Here is a 17411-nt window from a genome sequence, read left to right on the forward strand (position 1 = left end):
AAACTCACACAGCTGGTCAAGAAGGCTCAGCAGCTGCTGTATTTCTTGAGGAGGCTGAGGAAATTTGGTATGTTGGCCAAGATCCTCAGCAGGTTCTACAGCTGCACTGTGGAGAGCAGCCTGACAGCTGCATCACTGCATGGTACGGCAGCACTACTGCAAACCGCAAACGCCTGCAGAGAGTGATAACAACTGTGGAGAAGATCATCAGGACCCCGCTGCCCTCTCTGCAGAGCAGCTACCATCACAGAGTCCAGAGGAGAGACACACCTCTGCCCTCGAGACGAAGGTTCAGAAGTGTGAAATGTAGAACATCCAGACTCAACAACTCCATCTTCCCCACTGCTATCAGACTCCTGAACAGCTGACCGACCTCAAACTGCAGTTTGCACATCAGGTCACTTTGCACACTAAGTTCATTTTGCACATTAAACTCCATGTACATCCATGTACATCGACATCTGCAGACCACACGTGTCTTCAGTTACTTATTTGTACTTATTTGCAGTTATTTATCTTTTTATTTTATTTTTTTAAGTTATATTTTATCCTTATTTTATCTTTTTATTTATTCTTATCTTGTTCTTTTAACCATTATCTAACTTGGCATTGTGCACGGTGTGTTTAGATTCAGTTTAAATTCAGGGACACGGAGCCCCTGTTGATCCTCTACCTAATCACACGAGCCACGGTGTGAGAACGGGTGTGGGTCTCAATCAGCCAAGGTTTTGGGTGAACCCATTGTGAGATCTAGCCCCACCCTATCATGTGATTTCCTGTGATCAAATGTCCCAGGATGTAAGTGGGCGTTAAGACGTCCATGTCCCTCTTCAAGCAACTTAAAGAAGTCCAGACGCTTTTCTTTCCAAGCTCCTTCAACAACATCATTCATAGAACAACTTCCAGCTTCTTTTGCTCGGCTACAGTTTGGATGGATTTGCAGATGCAACAAGACTAAAATGGTTAGGGTCAGGAGGTCAAAGGTCAGAGCTCCTGTGGGTCTGAGGGCGGCCTCACGCTGGAGAAGGATGAAGGAGTCTGACCTGAGCCAGTGTTTGACATGAACACATCAGCACTGCTGTCAGTGAGCCTAACGACAGCCGTTAGCATCATTTCAGTGTTTCAGTCATAAAAACACTTCCTGTCACTGTGGTGGTTACAGTGACATCATGCAGTTTGTGCTTTGACCTCCAGAGGGCGACAAATCAGCACAGACAGAGAGCTCCATTCAAACTTTGCTGCCATCAGGAATAATTCTTCAAATATAATCATCAGTGTTTGAGCAGTTATGATATCAGGGACAATCTAGACATGTGTGACAATACTGAACATGTCACATGACACACCTCAAACATCATGTGATCCACTCTCAGTCTGCACTTTCATTCATGACTTCAACAGGTTGAAATGAGCTTTGAAGAAACATCAGTGAAATAAATCTTTCATGGATTCATGTGAGCAGCAGATGAACTTTGTACCAACAACATCTTCAATAACAGAGTCTGAATGAAGCTCAGGTGTTGATGCTGCTCACTGATTGGACGCTTGCTTTCAGCTCTGCTCTCAGTCTTTACTGCACAGGTGAAGGTAGAAAGTGTGACTGGATCTATAGACTGGAAACAGAGAAACATGCTGAACATTTGAAGCTTTGCAGCAGAAATGTTCATGTTACAAATACAGCAGAGCTGATCTGGGATCAGTGTGTTCACACCTGCAGCTACAACAAGGTTTCATCAGAGCTGCTTTTCCACCATCCCTGGACTCGCAGCAGTTTGCATACAGGGAGAACCGGTCAACCGAGGATGCGATCGCCACAGTGCTGCACACATTACTGAAGCACTTGGAACACAGGAACACCTATGCACGGCTCCTCTTTGTAGACTACAGCTCGGCTTTTAATACCATCCGGCCATACAAACTACGTCCCAAACTCCACCAACTGGGACTTAACTCCTCTCTGTGCAACTGGATTGTGGACTTCCTCACTAACCGTAGACAGAGTGTCAGAGTGGGTAAGAACACCTCTTCCACCCTTGTGGTCAACACCGGTGCCCCTCAGGGGTGTGTTCTGAGCCCTCTGCTATACACTCTCTTCACCCATGACTGTATTTCCTCCTGCGCGTCCAATCTCATTGTTAAGTTTGCAGATGACACTACAGTGCTCGGACTTATATCCAACAATGATGAGACAAACTATAGGACAGAGGTGCAACAACTAGAGTCATGGTGCCACGACAATAACTTGGTCTTAAACACCAAAAAGACCAAGGAGATCATTGTAGATTTCCGGAAGAGGGGTCATAACAACCATCTGCCTCTCTTCATTGGCAGTGAGGCGGTGGAGAGGGTGAGCAGTTTTAAATTCTTGGGGGTAACTGTGACCGAGGACCTGTCCTGGGGCAACCATATCACCTCAGTTGTACGGAAGGCCCAACAGCGCCTCTACTACCTGAGGAGACTGCGGAGCGCACACATTCCCAGATCTCTGATGTTGAACTTCTACAACTGTGCCATCAGCAGCGTTCTGACGTATGGATTTCTAGTGTGGTTCCCCAGCTGCACCAAGGCCGATCAGCAAGCACTCCAGCGGGTGGTGAAAGAAGCTGGCAGAATTATTGGAACAAGTCTGCCAGAGATCAGTAATATCTTCCCCACTCGCTGTCTGAGGAGGGTGCACAGTATCCTGCGGGACCAACATCACCCTGCGCGCCACCTTTTCCATCTGCTGCCCTCAGGGAGAAGGTACAGGTCTATACAGGCCAGAACATCCAGACTGGCCAACAGCCTGTATCCACAGGCTGTGAGGCTCCTGAACTCTCTGCCTCCCTCTCACGGACAATAACCATATCCAACTTCTTAATAGCAATGAACTGGTCTGCATTGGTGCATCATATCTTTATTCTCTTCCCCCTCCTGCCCCCCCCCCCCCCCCTCTTTCTTAAATAGATAACTATCATATCTGATATCATATCTCACAGTACAATAATATTGAATGGGTTGCATTGTTGTATTTTGTCATGTTTCTCAGGTCTTTGTCTGAATTTCTACGAACATTATTGCTAAGGATTGTCTTATTGCATTGGAGTCACACTGGGTTAAATATGTACACTTGGGTTTTAAGGGGTATTTATTATTTTCTTCTTTTTTTTGGGTTGTATGGAAGCCCCAAACGCAATTTCATTGTTCTTGACAATGACAATAAATAAATAAATACTAAATACTAAATACTAAATGTCTCCACACGTCAGCATGTGAACTTTACTCTGACTCAGTCTGAGCAGTCAGACGGCATATTTTTAAAGTTAACACATCAGCACACACAGAGCTGAGCCCCTCCCACCTGTGCTGAGTTTCAGGTGGAGTCCCGCCTCCTTCCAGGAAGCAGCTCACCTGTGTGTCCGTGTTTAGTGTCCAGGTGTGGAGTGGAGCTTGTTGTTGGTGTGTGAAGAAACTGTAAGTTTGCTTTGTTTCCTCCTTTAACAGTTTGTCTTTAGGAACTTTACTGTTTGTTCAGCTCGTGTTTGATTTCTTCACACAACAAACTGTGTGTGTTTGTATTTCCGGTCTCTCCATTAAAGTCAGTGTGTAATGTTTCCTGGCTAACATCAGCTGTGTGCAGCTTAGTTCAGCACAAATCTGCCGCTCCATAGTTCACGGTAACGGACTCACAGCTGGACCAACGAGGCCGAGTGTGTCCGCCACTCTGAGCTACGTTCGTGTTTGTGTACTTGTACTTTGTACTTTGAGTTCACTCAGAGCCCACAGAGGACGCAGCGTACGTGATGACGTCACAGCCCTTTACCTCCTTTACTGTCACTGTGATTAATATTTACACAGGAGACACCTGCAGAGCTCTGACGCTAAGCTAGCACACAGCATGCTAACACTAAGCTAACGTTCAGCTAACACTAAGCTAAAGCTAAGCTAGCCAAGAACCCAGAGTGAGTTAAAGCTGAGTAAACACTGACCCCAGACCAGCACCGTGATAAAGTGAGCTGCTGCTGCTGAACTTGAACAGGTAACAAAGTGATGAGCAGTCAGGCTGCAGGTTTCTACCTGTTCATGTTTCTACAGTAGAATCACTTTGAAGTGTCTTTGTGCTGTTTCATCTTTGATTTGTGTTCATAAACACTCAGAGAAACATCACGTGACCTCATCAGGATCTGTGTTGGTGTGTGGGGCTGTACCTCAGCTTTATGTTGTTACATGCTCATTTGTTCATTTTAACATCAAAGTAATGTTATGAGGAGTAATGAAGTAACGTACTCCATTACTTTTAATTAAAGTGTTCTGTGTAATATGTGTAATAATGACTGTTTTGAGTAATGACCAACACTGATCACAACAAAGAGGAAATGCCTCCAACATGCACAAACATTTGAGCCACAACATGCAGTTAATGTGCACAAATGTCTTTGATATGCTGCTCAGTGATGGTGGTGACTGTCAGAGCAGAGCTACTGAGAATCAATAAGTAATATCAATGATGGGATCAGAATCACTAAATTCTTCTCATCCCTGTCAGTATCATACATGTGCTGTATAATGTGATAAATGTAGAGGTGCTGGCTGTTCTCTCACTCTGCTGTTTAGCTGTAAAGGACGCCTCCCTGCCTTTGTCTCATTCATGACCTTTAATAGTCTCTTCTAACATGCAGAGATCTGTATGATCTGTTTCATAGAGTCTAACCAGCCTGTACAGGTAACAACAACAGTCACTGCATCACTGACACACAAACGTCATCTCTGTCAATAACAACATTCATACATGGAATAAAAACACATCAGTGGATCATTGCTGGAGCTGATGTTTGTGCTCCTGGTGCAAAGGCTCTCAGTTTCCTCCTTGAAATAACATCAGTGGTGGGTCAGCGACATGCTTTCTTTCCCTCTCAGGTTTAAATATCTGGGACTCTCCACCGTTTGGTTTTAGAGCTGAAGAAGCTTCTCAGATGAAACGTCTTCCAGAAACTTAAAGACGTCTCTTTTCTCTCCAAGCTCCTTAGATCACATGACCTGGATGACTGAACCTACAGATATATTGACCTGGTTTCTAGGTTACATGACAGGTCAGAGGTCAGCGACTGTAACTCAGTTCCTCCTGTTAATGTGAACTCACTGAGTGTTTGTGGTTTACCTCTCAGACTGACTGAAGATGATGATGGAGGAAGAGGAGGACAGAGCAGAGTCTGCAGGGTCCAGCTGTCCGTCTGTGAGGAGTGACCGGTCCAAAGATTATAATCCAGAGTTCAGTGGTGAACCTGGAGCAACGAGGTCAGAGAGCTGAACTCACTGAGTAACAGAAATAATTCTGCACTGACATTATAATCAGTGTTGACTCTGGTTGATTGTCTGACTGTGTTTGTGAGCTGAGAGGAAATGAAAATGAGTTTGTAACAAAAATCAGTTTTGTCCAGTTTTCCTGTAAAAAGCTGAACTCTAATCTAAGAGGATGTTACTGACAGGAAACAGCTGCATTATCTGCAGTCTGTGTGATCACAGCTGCTTCAATCATGTTTGTGTCTGCAGAGGTCAGAGGTCACAGTCTGCAGGGTCCAGCTGTCCGTCTGTGAGGAGTGACCGGTCCAAAGAGCTACATCCAAACTTCAGTGGTGAACCTGGAGCAACGAGGTCAGAGAGCTGTGATGACTCCTTTACATGTTTGTGTTTCCTGGATAAATATGACCTGAAACATCCTCAGATTGTTACAAAGATTCATTAAAAAGAAAACAATGAAAGAGAAAAGATCCAAATGTTCGACTTGGTCATTTGCTGTTTGAGGACAGTGATGCTCATATCTGTGGGGAAAGTGTGACCTGAGTGGGTTCATGTTTGTCTTTAAAGAACAGAGCTGCTCTGATTCTCTTTGTGTCTGATCTGTTAAACAGTCTGAGAGGTCACACAGAGACCCAGCAGCTAAAGCCTGGATCATACTGGCTGCTGTTACTCCATCAGGACAACACTGAACCACAGTGGTGTGGATGTAGTGGATAAATCCCACCATACTGATGCTCAGAGTTAACCACAGGGAACAAAACCAGATGTTACCTTCAGATTGTGACCTTTGGAGTGGACGATGCAGATTTCAATAGAGAATAAATGTTGTTGTTTTTCAGCTGTGAAGAAAGAATCTAATTTTCTGAACTTAAGAATTTATGATGCTGGAAACAACATGGAGACTATAACACAACATTTCCACTGTGTTCATAGAATGAATGTAAAACTGTCAGACATTCATTAAATATGCAAAATGTCTACAGAAGCATCAGAGGGTCAGACGTGAAGCACTCAGTGATTTTGATCAAATGACTCATCAGTTATTGATCTGTACTACACTGATCTACCACGTTAGTAAAGCTGGTGTTCTGGTGGTGGAGGGAGACTCGGATCATGTTCTGGTTTTGGAGCAGTGATCTGCTGATGGTTCAGTTTGATGAGCTTCTTCAAAATCATCCCTGACATCACCACTGAAAGGACGTCCATGAAAACAGACTGAAAATTACTGATATGTTCACAATCTGAGAGTTTAAAACTTGACAGACTTGATTCAGATGAAGTTATTTGAGCAGAAACTCCTGGATCTTTATCCTGTGTTGATCTAATCCTTCATGGTTCCTCCACAGAGTGGAGCAGCAGAGCTCAGAGGTTCCCAGTGGTCAGTCTGCCCAGCAGCATCAAACACAGCTGGACTCCATATTTATGGTCTGTACATGTACAACAACTACTTTATTATTAATAATAATGCATTTATTTATAGGTCCCTTTCAGAACACCAAGGACTCTGTGGACTAAATGACCAAAAGAAACAAACTTTGAAATCAGACGGTGCAAATGTGATCACAGGGAAACGTTTTAAACATCGAGGCTTTAAACAGAAACCAAAGTGAAACAGTTTGTAGTCGAGATCAGTGGGGATGAAGCTGAATAACTGTTTCTTCAATAACTTTGAGCTCTTAAAAAAAGAAAAACTAGCTGAAAGTCTGGCTGCTCTTATGAAAAGTACAGAGAAATTATGGGTCGCTCAACACTTGTGCACAATATAAGAGTTTAAATAAATCTGAAGAATAACTCAAAGTCCTACAATCATACTGAGAAAATCATCTACAGCTAACTATCCAAGTGGATTTGTTTAAGACAGCTCCATCTGCTGGTGGCCCTCTGCAGGTGCATGAAAGGGGCGTGTTTATAGTGAAAGTAGTAGAGAAAGTAAACCCCACGGGAAGGAGGAGGACTCTCAGCAGCTTCCAGCTCATATTCAGACATTTGACTTCTCACTGAAAGCAGCAAGTTTGAGTGTCTGTACCTTAGTTAGAAGAGATAACATGGTCATAGTAATTAGAGTTGATTGAGCAATGCTGTCCTTGTAATGTAGTTCATGATTTTTATGGACAAGTCCAGTTTTTCTGTAGAGCCTCTCAAGTTGGTGACAGCAGCAGTGGAAGTTCACGTGTAAACCAGAGCAGCAAATCAGGTCCAAATGTGTTGTTCACAGTGAGTGGGATCATCATTGGCTGCTATGTTAACCTCCTGCAGCAGGATGTCTTTGGTCAGAGAATGGATAGATCACTAAGTCATTGTTGAGTTTAGGGAGACAGTAGACAGTTGGAGGAGGTTCAGCCAGTTGACACACAGTAGATAAAATAACTGAAGGCAGGAGCAGACACCTGTATGACTTTCCACCTCTCACATAGATTATTTCCCTGGGCAGCGCCACAGGGCTGGTAGATGTAAACAAAGCTGGAGGAGAGGATTTATTCATCTGAGAAAAGTCACAGAGTTGTGTCTTGATGCTCAATCATCCAGGTACGTAAATCCCAAAAAGCTTGATTCTGTTCATCTGGATGTTTTCAGAGGGAGAAACGTTTCATCATCATCAGGTGACTTCTTCAGTCTCAGCTGACTGCAGGTTTCAATCTCATAAACAGGACATTTGTATGACTGAAACCAGCCCACTGAAGGAACAATGGGCTGGGAGGTCAGTTCATTGATCATTGGTACGCATATTGTCAGGACCATTGATCAATGGTTGTTGATCAATGGTCATGAGTCCAGTTCACAGAGAGCTGGGGAATGGCTGCAATCACAGCATGTAAGATGGTGACAAATGTACCCTTAGGCCCCTCCTCCATTCAGAGATGGTCTTTCCTTTTCACATAAATGGCCTCCTTGACTCCGCCCTCAAACCAGCGTTCACATTTACTCAGGACCTTCTTGATGTGAAGTTCTTCTGCTTCGCTGGCTGCTGTGTCTGTGGGGATGGTGCTTGTTCTGTGTTGTAGTGTCCTGATGACGCCCAGTTTGTGCCCCAGTGGATGATGAGAGTCAAACCTTAAATACTGATCTGTATGTGTAAACAGAGTGAACCTTTAAGACCAGCTGTCTGTACGATCAACTCAGTCACCTGAAACATCTCCAAGTTTCTGGCTTTGATCATCAACCTGTTGGTAGTTCAGCTCTGAACACCAGTGAAATGTTTCTCCCACTGAAATCGCTGCATTCATATGAACAGCATCAACGTTTTGGGATCATGGAGTTGTGGACAAAGTCTCAGTTAATCAGATAAAGTCAAACCTATAATTGGTAAAGAGTTCGCGGATGATATGCCCCTTGATCGTAAAGAAGTGGATGTTGTGTGGACTAAAGTTCAGAGTGGTGGGTCATTCATAAAGTATTCTGTTCCAGCTGCTGGAGGACAACATCATCACTTTTGTGAAGAGCGAGCTGAAGAAGATCCAGAAGGCTCTGAATCCAAATAAGCCCCAGTGCTTGGAGTTTCAGAGGGAGGATGATGAGCAGAGGAGAAACAGCAGAGAGGCATTTGTGAAGATCACAGTGGACTTCCTGAGGAGAATGAAGCAGGAGGAGCTGGCTGACCGTCTGCAGAGACGTAAGAGGATTTATCTAAAGATTTAAGCTGCTGGATAAATGAGAGACTTGTGACACCAGTGTGTTCAGTCATTTCTCAGTGGGTCAGAAATTGTCATCAGCATTTTGTAAAATATGATTGTTAAAGTTGTATTTTTATTATTATTATTATTCAGAACTTCCAGCTGCTGTTTGTCATCGTAACCTTAAGTCTAAGCTGAAGAAGAAGTTCCAGCGTGTGTTTGAGGGCATCGCTAAAGCAGGAAACCCAACCCTCCTGAATCAGATCTACACAGAGCTCTACATCACAGAGGGAGGGACTGCAGAGGTCAATGATGAACATGAGGTCAGACAGATTGAAACAGCATCCAGGAAACCAGACAGACCAGAAACAACCATCAGACAAGAAGACATCTTTAAAGCCTCACCTGGAAGAGATGAACCAATCAGAACAGTGCTGACAAAGGGAGTGGCTGGCATTGGGAAAACAGTCTTAACACAGAAATACAGCCTGGACTGGGCTGAAGACAAAGCCAACCAGGACATCCAGTTCATATTTCCATTCACTTTCAGAGAGCTGAATGTGCTGAAAGAGGAAAAGTTCAGCTTGGTGGGACTTGTTCATCACTTCTTTACTGAAACCAAAGAAGCAGGAATCTGCAGCTTTGAAGACTTCCAGGTTGTGTTCATCTTTGATGGTCTGGATGAGTGTCGACTTCCTCTGGACTTCCACAAAACTACAATCCTAACTGACCCTAGAAAGTCCACCTCAGTGGATGTGCTGCTGATAAACCTCATCAGGGGGAAACTGCTTCCCTCTGCTCGCCTCTGGATAACCACACGACCTGCAGCAGCCAATCAGATCCCTCCTGACTGTGTTGGCATGGTGACAGAGGTCAGAGGGTTCACTGACCCACAGAAGGAGGAGTACTTCAGGAAGAGATTCAGAGATAAGAAGCAGGCCAGCAGCATCATCTCCCACATCAAGACATCACGAAGCCTCCACATCATGTGCCACATCCCAGTCTTCTGCTGGATCACTGCTACAGTTCTGGAGGATGTGCTGGAAACCAGAGAGGGAGGACAGCTGCCCAACACCCTGACTGAGATGTACATCCACTTCCTGGTGGTTCAGGCCAAAGTGAAGAAGGTCAAGTATGATGGAGGAGCTGAGACAGATCCACACTGGAGTCCAGAGAGCAGGAAGATGATGGAGTCTCTGGGAAAACTGGCTTTTGATCAGCTGCAGAAAGGAAACCTGATCTTCTATGAATCAGACCTGACAGAGTGTGGCATCGATATCAGAGCAGCCTCAGTGTACTCAGGAGTGTTCACACAGATCTTTAAAGAGGAGAGCGGACTGTACCAGGACAAGGTGTTCTGCTTCATCCATCTGAGTGTTCAGGAGTTGCTGGCTGCTCTTCATGTCCATCTGACCTTCATCAACTCTGGAAAAAATCTTCTTGAACAGAAACAAATAACCTCCAAGAGTTTTAGCTTTTTAAACCAAAAAGAATCTCTTCAGCAGAGTGCTGTGAACAAGGCCTTACAGAGTCCAAATGGACACCTGGACTTGTTCCTCCGCTTCCTCCTGGGTCTTTCACTGCAGACCAATCAGACTCTCCTACGAGGTCTGATGACACAAACAGGAAGTAGCTCACAGACCAATCAGGAAACAGTCCAGTACATCAAGGAGAAGCTCAGTGAGAATCTGTCTGCAGAGAAAAGCATCAATCTGATCCACTGTCTGAATGAACTGAATGATCGTTCTCTAGTGGAGGAGATCCAACAATACAGGACTTCAGGAAGTCTCTCCACAGGTAAACTGTCTCCTGCTCAGTGCTCAGCTCTGACCTTCATGTTACTGTCATCAGAAGAAGATCTGGATGAGTTTGACTTTAAGAAATATTCTGCTTCAGAGGAGGCTCTTCTGAGAATGCTGCCAGTGGTCAAAGCCTCCAATAAAGCTCTGTAAGTAAACATGAACTCATTGCTTAAAATCTTATAATCGATAAAAATCTTAAAACCATGGGAAATAAATCAGAAATGCTGAGTTCAAAGAACAGTTAAAAAACATAAAAATAGTGAATTAAATGATTATCATTCACTCAGTAAATATTTTTTCAGTCCAGCAGGCCGTGTCAGTATTTCTGACACATTTTTGTCTATATCTCTTATCAAGGTACAATCCAGGCCCAGCCAATAAGAACATGAGCTCTGATCCTTCAGCCCCTCTGACAGGTTTATTATCGTCAGCTTGTTCACGTCTCCAAATCCAGCAGTTTGTTTTTTATCTCATTTTCAGTGCACACTCTCCCTTTTTTATTATAAATCTCTGCTGTGACTGTCCTGTTTTCATCCAGGATGGAGGGAAAACTTGGGCTTCCATCCATCCATCCATCTTCATCCGCTTTATCTGAGGCCGGGTCGCGGGGGCAGCAGCCTAAGCAAAGAGGCCCAGACCTCCCTCTCCCCAGCCCCCTCCTCCAGCTTATCCGGGGGAATACCAAGGCGTTCCCAGGCCAGCCGAGAGATATAATCTCTCCAGCGTGTCCTGGGTCTGCCCCGGGGCCTCCTCCTGGTGGGACATGCCTGGAACACCTCACCCAGGAGGCGCCCAGGGGGTATCCTTGTCAGATGCCCGAACCACCTCAGCTGGCTCCTTTCGATGTGGAGCAGCAGCGGCTCTACTCTGAGCCCCTCCCGGATGGCCGAACTTCCCACCCTATCTCTAAGGGAGAGGCCAGCCACCCTTCGGAGGAAGCTCATTTCTGCCGCTTGTATCCGCGATCTCGTTCTTTCGGTCACTACCCACAGCTCGTGGCCATAGGTGAGGGTAGGGACGTAGATCGACCGGTAAATTGAGAGCTTCGCTTTTACACTCAGCTCCCTCTTCACCACGACGGACCGGTGCAGCGTCCGCATTACTGCAGCTGCAGCCCCAATCCGTCTGTCGATCTCCGGCTCCCTTCTCCCATCACTCGCGAACAAGACCCCGAGATACTTCAACTCCTCCACTTGGGGCAGGAACTCATCTCCGACCCAGAGTGGGCACTCCACCCTTTTCCGGCTGAGAACCATGGCCTCAGATTTGGAGGTGCTGATCCTCATTCCCGCTGCTTCACACTCGGCTGCGAACCGTTCCAGTGCGAGCTGGAGGCCCTCACCCGATGAAGCCAACAGAACCACATCATCCGCAAAAATCAGAGATGAGATTCTGAGGCCACCAAAGCGAAAGCCCTCCGCCACTTGGCTGCGCCTAGAAATCCTGCCCATAAAAATTATGAACAGAACCGGAGACAAAGGGCAGCCCTGGTGGAGCCCATCACCCACCGGGAACGAGTCCGACTTATTGCCGGCAATGCGAACCAAGCTCTTGCAACGGTTGTATCGGGATCGAATGGCCCGTAGCAATGGGCCAGACACCCCATACTCCCGCAACACCTCCCACAGGACACCCCGAGGGACATGGTCGAATGCCTTCTCCAAGTCCACAAAACACATGTAGACTGGTTGGGCAAACTCCCATGCACCCTCAAGTATCCTCGAGAGGATAAAGAGCTGGTCCAGTGTTCCGCGACCAGGACGAAAACCGCATTGTTCCTCCTGTATCCGAGGTTCGACTAGCGGACGAACTCTCCTTTCCAGCACCCTGGCATAGACTTTCCCAGGGAGGCTGAGGAGTGTGATACCCCTGTAGTTGGAACACACCCTCCGGTCCCCCTTCTTAAAGATGGGGACCACCACGCCAGTCCACAGGTACTGCCCCTGATCACCATGCAACATTGCAGAGGCGTGTCAACCAGGACAGCCCTACAACGTCCAAAGCCTTCAGGAACTCGGGGCGGACCTCATCAACACCAGGGGCTCTGCCACCAAGGAGTTGTTTAACTGCTTCAGTGACCTCGCCCCCGGAAATTGGCGGGTCATTCCCCTCATCCCCAGACTTTGCTTCCTCCTCGGAAGACGTGTCAGTGGGATTAAGGAGGTCCTCGAAGTATTCCTTCCACCGCCTAACAATTTTCTCAGTCGACGTCAGCAGCGCTCCGCCAGCACTATACACAGTGCAGGTAGAGCACCGCTTTCCCCTCCTGAGACGCCTGACGGTTTGCCAGAATCTCTTCGAGGCAGTCCGAAAGTCTTTTTCCATGGCCTCTCCGAACTCCTCCCACACCCGAGTTTTTGCTTCAGCCACTGCCCGAGCCACATTCCGCTTGGCCTGTCGATACCTGTCGGCTGCCTCCGGAGTCCCACAGGCTAACCAAGCCCGATAGGACTCCTTCTTCAGCCTGGTGGCTCCCTTCACCTCTGGTGTCCACCATTTGGTTCGGGGATTACCACCACGGCAGGTACCAACCACCTTGCGGCCGCAGCTCAATGCAGCAGCTTTGGCAATGGAGATGCTGAACATGGTCCATTCGGACTCAATGTCCCCAGTCTCCCTCGGAATGCTGTTGAAGCTCTGCCGGAGGTGTGCGTTGAAGATCTCGCGGACTGGGGCCTCTGCTAGACGTTCCCAGCACACCCTCACTACGCGTTTAGGTGCACCAGGTCTGTCCAGCGTCCTCCCCCGCCACCTGATCCAACTCACCACCAGGTGGTGATCAGTTGACAGCTCAGCCCCTCTCTTTACCCGAGTGTCCAGAACATATGGTCGCAGGTCTGGTGATACGATTACAAAATCGATCATCGACCTACGGCCTAGAGCGTCCTGGTGCCACGTGCACTTATGGACACTCTTATGTTCGAACAGGGTGTTCATTATGGCCAAACTGTGATTAGCACAGAAGTCCAATAACAAAGCACCGCTCGGGTTCAGATCAGGGAGGCCGTTCCTCCCAATCAAGCCCCTCCAGGTCTCGCTGTCGTTACCCACGTGAGCATTGAAGTCTCCCAGCAGGACAACAGAGTCTCCAGGTGGAGCACCTTCCAGCACCCCCCCCCCCCCCCCCTCCAGGGACTCTAGGAACTCTGAACTGCCACTCGGCGCATAAGCGCAGATGACAGTCAGGACCCGTTCCCCGACCCTAAGGCGCAGGGAACAAACCCTCTCGTCCACCGGGAAAATCCCCAACGTACCGGCAGCAAGCCGAGGGGATATTAGAATACCCACCCAGCCCGCCGCCTCTCACCAGGGGCAACTCCAGACTGAGACAGAGTCCAGCCCCTCTCCAGGAGACTGGTTCCAGAGCCCAAGCCATGCGTAGAGGTGAGCCCGACTATATCTAGCCGGTACCTCTCAACCTCACGCACTAACTCAGGCTCCTTCCCCACCAGAGAGGTGACATTCCATGTCCCTATTGCCAGTCTTGGCAGCTGGGGGTCAGTCCACCAAGGCCTCCGCTCCTGGCCGCCACCCGGCACACAATGCACCCGACCCCTATGGCGCCTCCTGCGGGTGGTGGGCCTGCAGGAGGATGGGCCCATGTCTCCTCTTCGGGCTGTGCCCGGCCGGGCCCCATGGACTAAGGCCCGGCCACCAGACGCTCGCCCTCGGGCACCCTCCCCGGGCCTGGCTCCAGGGGGGGGGCCCTGGTAACCCTATCCCGGGGAGGGTAAACTGTTCTCTCGATATCCTTTTCATAAGGGTCTTCTGAATCGCTCTTTGTCTGGTCCCTCACCCAGGACCAATTTGCCATGGGAGACCCTACCAGGGGGCAAAAGCCCCCAGACAACATAGCCCCTGGGATCCCTGGGACACACCAACCCCTCCACCACGATAAGGTAGCGATTCAAGGAGGAGAACTTGGGCTTCATAATTGAAATTGCCACTCAGGTCCTGTTTCTTGACAGTATTCATATCTAACTGTAAGGCTTCCATAACCAGTGTTCCCACAGAATTACAGTGGGTTCTCTCTGGGTCCTCTACAGTTTCTTCCCACTGTCCACAGACATGCAGTTAGATTACCTGGTGATCTAAACTTCATGCAGGTGTGTGTGTGAGAATGGTTGTCTTTCCCTCTGTGGGCTTAGTGGAAGAGACTGGATGGATCTCTGCTTTGTCTTTGATATATCCTTTGATACAGCAAACATTCTCCATGAAGTCTGCATTTCAGCTCATCTCCTTTATACACACCTTTAACAGGAGGAGTTTTATACAGCTAGTGTTTAAAATCCAGTGTTACTCACAGTTAAATAGCATAACAATTACTGAATTAGTAAGATTTTCTAAAATAATTGTTTTAGTTAATATTGTATGATAGTGTACACAGAATTATTAGCTCAGTAGGTAGAGTGGTCGCCCCATGATCATAAGGTCAGGGGTCGAATCCACCGAACAGCTACCTTGATGGTACCCCTGAGCAAGGTACCATCAAGGTACCAATCGTGTGCACTGGACTGGTAGCACTCATAGTGTCATAGGTTGGTTTTTTTTGTTTTTTTTAAAAGGTTTAACATATAAACAAATTTCATTTGATCACATATATTTTTTGTTTTGTTTTGTTTTTTCCCTTTCTCTCCCAGACTGAGCAGCTGTAACATCTCAGAGGAAGGCTGTGAAAATTTGTTGTCAGTGGTCAGCTCCCAGTCCTGTAGTCTGAGAGAGCTGGACCTGAGTACCAACAGCCTGAAAGCTTCAGCAGTAAAGCTTCTGTCTGCTGCAGTGGAGAGTCCACACGCCAAACTGAATATTCTGAGGTCAGATCAATTTGTATTCTGTTTAGTTCTGTTTGTTTATATGTTTGATGTTTGGTTTTGTTTATATCAACTAACAAAAATAATCAATAATTTAACCAGTAAAGGTAAACTTTATCCAGTTATCCTTGTTCCATAGCATTTTTATTCATTTATAAGTTAAAGTGAACTTATACTAACCTGCTCAGCACAAGACAATAAGCTATTGCACCCTGATTACACTTTAACAACAATCTTTATTCATGTTTTTATCTTCAGACTTAACATCTGTGAACTCTCAGAGGAAAACTGTGAAGCTCTGTCCTCAGTTCTCAGCTCGCAGTCCTCTAGTCTGACAGAGCTGGACCTGAGTATCAGAAAGCTACAGGATTCAGGAGTGAAGCTTCTGTCTGCTGGACTACAACGTTTAAACTGTAAACTGAATACTCTGAGGTCAGATCAGAAAACAGTTTGTTGTTAGAATTATTCAATTATTTAAGTTCATACATATGATGTTGTTTCTTAGTATGTTTATGTTTCCTCTAAAAATAGAAAGTCAAGATTTAATGTTGTGAAATGTATTATGTAACGCAGTTAAAGAACCAGGGCGCCTGACTGCAGCCTCATAGACAATGAGCTATCAGATTAAGATTCGACTATGGAGCCTGAGGGTGTGAATAAAACACAGGAAACAAAAGTAGAGCTCAAATATATATATATATATTATGTTTGTTATGAGAAGTGTATAGACGGATGTACAAAAGAAATAAAAACATATGCATATATATCACAAACAAAAATAATGTTGACAATACAAAACAGCTTAGTAGGTTCCAAAAGGAGGTGGGATGAGGTGTAGTCCAGTATGTGATTTAGTTTAGTTCCATGGACCTGTGATAGGTCATGTGTCAACAATTTGTGATTCAGTCCATAGGTTCACAATTCCTACCGCACCGTAGCGGTGGTCGGGTGGCTCGCCATCTCGCGCTGATCAGGGCTGATCGCGGGAGAACAAAAAAAACCTGACCTAAACAAGGTCAAAAAACAGAAATTATCATTCACAGAAGAAAATGAAACAGCATTCTACTGCTGTGACAAAATAAATACATAAATCCATAAATAACAAAGTCAAGTAATCAATGCCACGTTTCATACAACAATCAATAAACCATCATCTCTTATAATGAATGTCATTCTAAATACTATTATAGAAAGACATTCTCATGGGTCCCATCAAAGTATATCAGCGTTAAAGCTAATAAATATTATCCAAAGTTAATCAAATATATTTACAAAACTCATTTAATCACAGGTGTTGCGCAACAGATTCAATAATGTAAATGGAATTTAACTCAATGCAAAATCTCATAGGCCGTTTCGGCATTTCATCAGAAAAGTAACAAAAAACATCCAAAACGGACAAAACTACAAAAATCAAATCACTCGTTCAACTCTAGATACGTTAAATCAACATTCGGCCATAATGGAATAAACAAAAACAACAATATTCAATAGATGACACTAGTAATTGCACTTACTGTCGCTAGCCTAGCATTAGCTTACCGGCATTGTAGGATGTGCGATCGCGGCTCCGCATGTACATTAATTGTGACAAAACAAACAAATAACTCACCGTTGAGTCGAGTGTGAGGTAGTGTAAAGATGAATGAATCGGCCGGGTTATTGCACGCTGTCAACTGGCCTGTAGTGCAAAATTTGTCGATATCTGACAAGTATGCCAACCACAGGGACAACAGCAGCCAGAGGAGCAGGGACATGCAGCTGATTGACCCGGAACTTATACAGGATTCATTCCCGCCACAATAAAGGGACTGGCGGAAGTGGGGTCAGAAGTTACCATGGTTACACTCTCCCCCCCTAATCTCATGGACGTCCTCGTACATGGACTAGGCTGGCAGCGAATGACTGGT

General features: G+C 46.0%; 1 protein-coding gene and 1 long non-coding RNA gene across 2 annotated transcripts; both read left to right on the top strand.

Moving 5' to 3' along the window:
• The first annotated feature begins 3385 nt into the window (after positions 1 to 3385).
• Positions 3386 to 5641, top strand: LOC147331866 (uncharacterized). The gene is made up of 3 exons (XR_015128951.1): positions 3386 to 3453; positions 5145 to 5274; positions 5530 to 5641. It is a non-coding gene; the product is annotated as an uncharacterized LOC147331866 (long non-coding RNA).
• A 664-nt stretch (positions 5642 to 6305) lies between these two features.
• LOC147331867 (protein NLRC3-like) lies at positions 6306 to 15791 on the top strand. The gene is made up of 5 exons (XM_086290468.1): positions 6306 to 6409; positions 6624 to 6702; positions 8683 to 8887; positions 9042 to 10836; positions 15331 to 15791. Exons 1-5 carry the CDS (start codon positions 6306 to 6308, stop codon positions 15638 to 15640), a joined length of 2493 nt encoding a protein of 830 aa, XP_086146594.1. The 3' UTR covers positions 15641 to 15791.
• The last annotated feature ends 1620 nt before the right edge of the window (positions 15792 to 17411 follow it).

The sequence above is a fragment of the Aulonocara sp. 'chitande type north' Nkhata Bay genome, linkage group LG4 (genome assembly GCF_057382095.1).
Source record: "Aulonocara sp. 'chitande type north' Nkhata Bay isolate Kocher_YH1m ecotype deep benthic linkage group LG4, A_spYH_male_GT1.1, whole genome shotgun sequence".
Classification (NCBI taxonomy): Eukaryota; Metazoa; Chordata; class Actinopteri; order Cichliformes; family Cichlidae; genus Aulonocara; species Aulonocara sp. 'chitande type north' Nkhata Bay.